General features: G+C 30.5%; 1 protein-coding gene across 1 annotated transcript; it reads right to left on the minus strand.

Moving 5' to 3' along the window:
• Positions 1-1541: 1541 nt before the first annotated feature.
• Positions 1542-4402, minus strand: LOC145087616 (protein COBRA-like). The gene is made up of 4 exons (XM_079025611.1): positions 4187-4402; positions 3908-3984; positions 3364-3820; positions 1542-1946 (listed from the first exon to the last, which is right to left on the minus strand). The coding sequence occupies exons 1-4, from the start codon at positions 4275-4277 to the stop codon at positions 1891-1893; spliced, it is 681 nt and encodes a 226-aa protein (XP_078881737.1). The 5' UTR covers positions 4278-4402; the 3' UTR covers positions 1542-1890.
• Between the last annotated feature and the right edge of the window lie 487 nt (positions 4403-4889).

Genomic DNA, 4889 nt, shown 5'->3' on the forward strand with positions numbered 1-4889 from the left:
ATTGGGGGTGAATATCTTGGTAGTTAAATCTAAAGTGACGTTTGGTTCACATAATGTTTATGAAGGAATTGGAACAGAAATTAAAATCTAATTTTATATTCTGTTTATCTGACATGAAATGAATTAGAATGCAATTCCATATTTGTTTGGTTTGTAGAAAATGTTATTGGAATAATGTAAAATGAAAGAATTGCCCTTGTTTTTTTTGGGGGTTATTTTACTTTGTTTTATAATTTATATGTATATATATATATATATATATATATATATATATATATATATATATATATATATATATATCCTCCTTAATAAATGAATTTTTTTTTGCCACATGTCAATCTCTCATGAGTTTTGACACTTGTCATTTTGTGGTATTTTTGAAATAAATATTATCCACTTGTCAATTTTTGGTTTGTTTCAATTTTTAAAATTAAAATCATATACTATATATGTAAAGTATTAAATATCATATATATATATATATATATATATATATATATATATATATATACGATATTAAATTGCAATAAATACATTTCTTCATTTTTTATTTTAAAGTTTCACATTAAAAATATTTTCTGTTTACACTTTAATGTTTAATTTTTTTTAAATCAACTCATATAATACACGAGTCTCACACCTAATATATATATATATATATATATATATATATATATATATATATATATATATATATATATATATATAATAAAAATAATAAATTGTGGAGGTGACATTAGTGGTGGGTGGTGATGGTGGTGGCGGTGGGTTGTGGTGATGGAGGCGGAGGGGTGGTGATGGTGGCTGTGGTAGTAGAGGTTGAGGTGGTGGAGGTGGCGGTGATGATGGTGGATGGTGGTGGCGACGGTGGGTGGGGGTGGTGGTGATGGTGGCTGATGGTAATAAAAAAGATAGGGTATTATGGTAATCTTAAAATTTCTTCAAGAAAAAGAATTTAACTCCATCCTATTTATTATTGAATGGACTTTCCTTCATTTGATGGAATCGTTCTTTTCATTTAGGAATCCAACTCCTTATCAAATCTTGAACCCAACATGAGAATACGATGGAATTGGATTTCATTTCCATTTAATTCTCAAAATTTTCAGCCAACCAAAAGTCTCCATAGAGATATGATAATTTATGTATCTCTTTTAAAAATGCCAATAATCAGACATTTTAGATGGCTAATTTAAGTTATAAATATGTTTGATGTTTCAATATGTTATAAGATTAATTTGATTTATTTAAAATTCACAATATTTCTATTTCACAAAAGTCAAAGCAAAGCAAATTTCATAAAACCCTTAAAATCTTCCAAAACCATCATCAATTACCACCTAATATTATAATTTTTTAAATATCCATGAAAAACGAAGGGGAAAAACAAAATTAGTAATAAATGGACTTTGCAATCGAACAGTAAAAAGAGAAAAAAAATCCCAAGATGCATAATAGCTTTCCTTGAAAAAAAAATATAAAGTTATATTCTCAAAATATAACTGCAATCATGCAACAAGAAATCGAAAGTTCACATCTAATTCTTTAAATGAAACCATTCAAGAAATCGAAAGTTCACATCTAATTCTTTAAATGAAACCATTCAATTATAGCATTGTACTTATACATGCTTTCTTAAAACATTATACTTTTAAATGTATATGCAATGTATTTGAATCACATTGTTATAATTGGACATCCCTTAAATTTTAACCCAATTTTGAAAGTTCTTTATTTTTTCTTTTAAAAAAACCATATCTTTCTTATTCAACTTTGCAACATAACATCCTAGATAAATTTAAATTTCTAGTTCATATAGTAGTATCTCCAAAACACTCGGAAAATTATGTCTTTAAATAGTGTCTCCCAAACACGCGGAAAATTATGTCTTTAAACGCCAGTATCCCAAAATAGTTGTGAATATGTACATGTAACGTTCCATGTCACTGCCAAAACGAGACAAAAAAAAAAAGGGTGAGTTTGTCATTTTATACAAATTTAACGGTTATATTAGTTGGAAGGACCAAAACTGGAAAAAAAAAAAAAAAAAAAAACCCCACAAGTATGAGCCATGCAACACAAACAGAAATTGGTTTGAACCAACTATTTCCACCAAATCACACAAGGGTCAATTCCATAATTTACTCTAAAATCTATATAGGTTGTGTTTGGAAAAGTAGTTGATAAGCTAATTGGTAGTTAATAAACTAGTCCATAAAGTATAAGCATTTGGTAAAAACTAGCATATAAGCTAGATGATAAATGTCAAATGACATAAAAAGACATTAACAGGAAATGAGTGTAGAAGGGTATATTTGGAAAACATGAGTGAAAATCCCCATGAGCGTATCAATAAGTTGTCTTAAATAGTTTTTATAAAGCTAGCTTATGAGCTATTTTAGTGGTGTCACCAAACACTACATTGCAATAACCTCCAAAAATAAGCTAGCTTAGAGCATCCACAACATGATGGTTTTTTCAGAAAAAACTTAAAACAAAAAAGCTCATTATATCTCCCACAATATAAAAGTTTTTCCAATATGTTTTTTGTTGAATGTTTATATATGTTGTTTAATTATAATTGGTTGAAAAATAATAGGACCAATACACTCATTGAAAAAGCTATTGGCTGGAGCTTGTTAATTAACAATCTCTTTGAAAAAGAGTGAATTTCAAAAAGCTCCTCCAATAGCTTTCTAAAATTTTAATAACTTTTTGGCTTAAAAAAAACTTGTGAAAAGGTCTTATCGTGGATTATCTTATGCACACCAAACACCACTAGTTAGTGATCTAGGAATTTGATCTTAGGGGTTGTTTATTTTTTCCCCATTAAGTCATATATGGGTAAAGTGATAGAATAAGTGATGATAAAGTGTTGTATAATACGGTTTATATCTTTTTTAGATTGAGTAAACCGTCTAAAATGACATTATAAAACCATTTCATCTTACATTCTAATTCTTTTTTCACAATATTAATCAATTACAATATTATAACAATATATATCACCTTTTACAGGTTAGGAAGAAAAAACGGACAGATAGGTAAGGGTTAGTATCATAACAGATTAATGGGTTGTTTGATATGCCTTTTACCGGATCTGGTAAAAGGCTGACTCGGTCAAACTTTTGATATCGCATTTATAAGCCTCTAACTCGGTCATGGCTTCCCTGATACATGAGTCGTATTAGGATTATGTCTAACTCAGATATGACTCAATAAGCAACTATCAAATAGCCCCTAAGCCATTAATGATTTAATATATTAAGTCGCTATATCCTGATTAAGTCAAAAACATATGTAGTTGTCCATATTAAGTGCTTAACTGATTCCTATTAACTCAAAAAGAAACAGTATACTTACTCATAGCTTGAGTTACTCTTCTTCCATCTGGAGTAATAAACTTTGTTGATTTACCAACAAAAGCGGGTCCACACATATAGCCCGGGCCGGGTGCAAGCAAGGTAAAGTTCTTGGGTAGTTTGACTGTTCTATTAGTGGTTCCGGCTACACCCACGCTGACCTGGAATGAACTGGCATAATTGTTAGGATCTTGGGCCCACGAGCTAATGACACCTCCCTTGCAGCAATTTGCAATTTGTTGATTGTAAGGGGTTCCTGGTAATAAATCAACAACAGTTGGAGTTTTCATGCAGCAATGTGGTATTGCACCTTTATATCTTGAACAGTCTCCTTGCTCGGTGGTTTGACTGCCCACCATGCTCCATATCACCTCCTTTTTAGCCCATGTCCAACCTAATGTCCACCCTGGTGATGAAATGTTGCGATATTGCTGGAAGTTATATATTGTCACAACAGCCTGCATAAATAAAAGACCTTGAATGTAAGTATGGTATTGGTAATTATGAACTTTAAAAGTGTGAAAGAAGTTGTTTTTGATGCTTACAACATAGCCATCAGGGGTCCAACTCATAATATCCCACTTGATTGTGATGTTTCCATTCGGGTTGAGTGCATAGGATTCTGAAAATTAACAAGAAAAAGTAAGGCTCATGAAAACTTATCTAAATCTTGAGTAAGACAGCCCTTGCTTGGAGAAACTTGTCATTATTCAGTGAAATCTCCCACACTCCGCTTCTTGTGAGCGATGTGGGACAAAAAGGAGTACCAATACACCCTCCCATAAGTGAAACTTCAAGAGCTTGAATGTAAAGAAGATTCATACCTGTGCAAGTGAAACTGAATGAAGAAAGCAAGATGGCGAGAACAATGGTGGAAATTGATACTCTGGTGAGAGACCTGAAGCAGTAATCCATTACTGCTTTCCAAGATTTACTTGATGCCTCTGTGTTTACACTTCAAGCCCGTTTTATTGAGCGAGTGTGTATAAGATAGAAGGAGAGAATAGAGTGGCCTTTCTCTCACACATAAAGTCCATGGTCAATTAACCATTAAAATATGTTCGTTATTCGTTTGGTGAAAACTATCTATCTTGACTTCTTCAACATGACAAATTCATTGTCGTTTTTCTTGGAACAAGCATACTTAATTTCTATAGCAAACTGTTGGAATTCTTGAAATTGCACATACAAAAATGTATAATTGTAGTCTCTAAAATATAATACTTAACTCTGCACATAATTTGATTAATTCTGATAAGATTATGCATATAAATTTGATTTTAACGGTCAACAATCCATTGAATTCCATAAACAGTAGGTATATACGGTATGTTAGCTTCTTGGATTTCGTTTTACTTTCTCAAATAAAGTAATCAAAGACTTATTTTCAAATTTTGTTTTATTATAAAACTCATACATGTTCATGTCATCTTATATTTTACAAATTACTTTTTTAAATCATTTTAAAGAATTTTTTTAACAATAAAGTATTATTATTATTATTATTATTATTATTATTATTATATA

Source organism: Lactuca serriola, chromosome 2 (genome assembly GCF_051521515.1).
Source record: "Lactuca serriola cultivar US96UC23 chromosome 2, Lser_US96UC23_V15, whole genome shotgun sequence".
NCBI classification, from domain to species: Eukaryota; Viridiplantae; Streptophyta; class Magnoliopsida; order Asterales; family Asteraceae; genus Lactuca; species Lactuca serriola.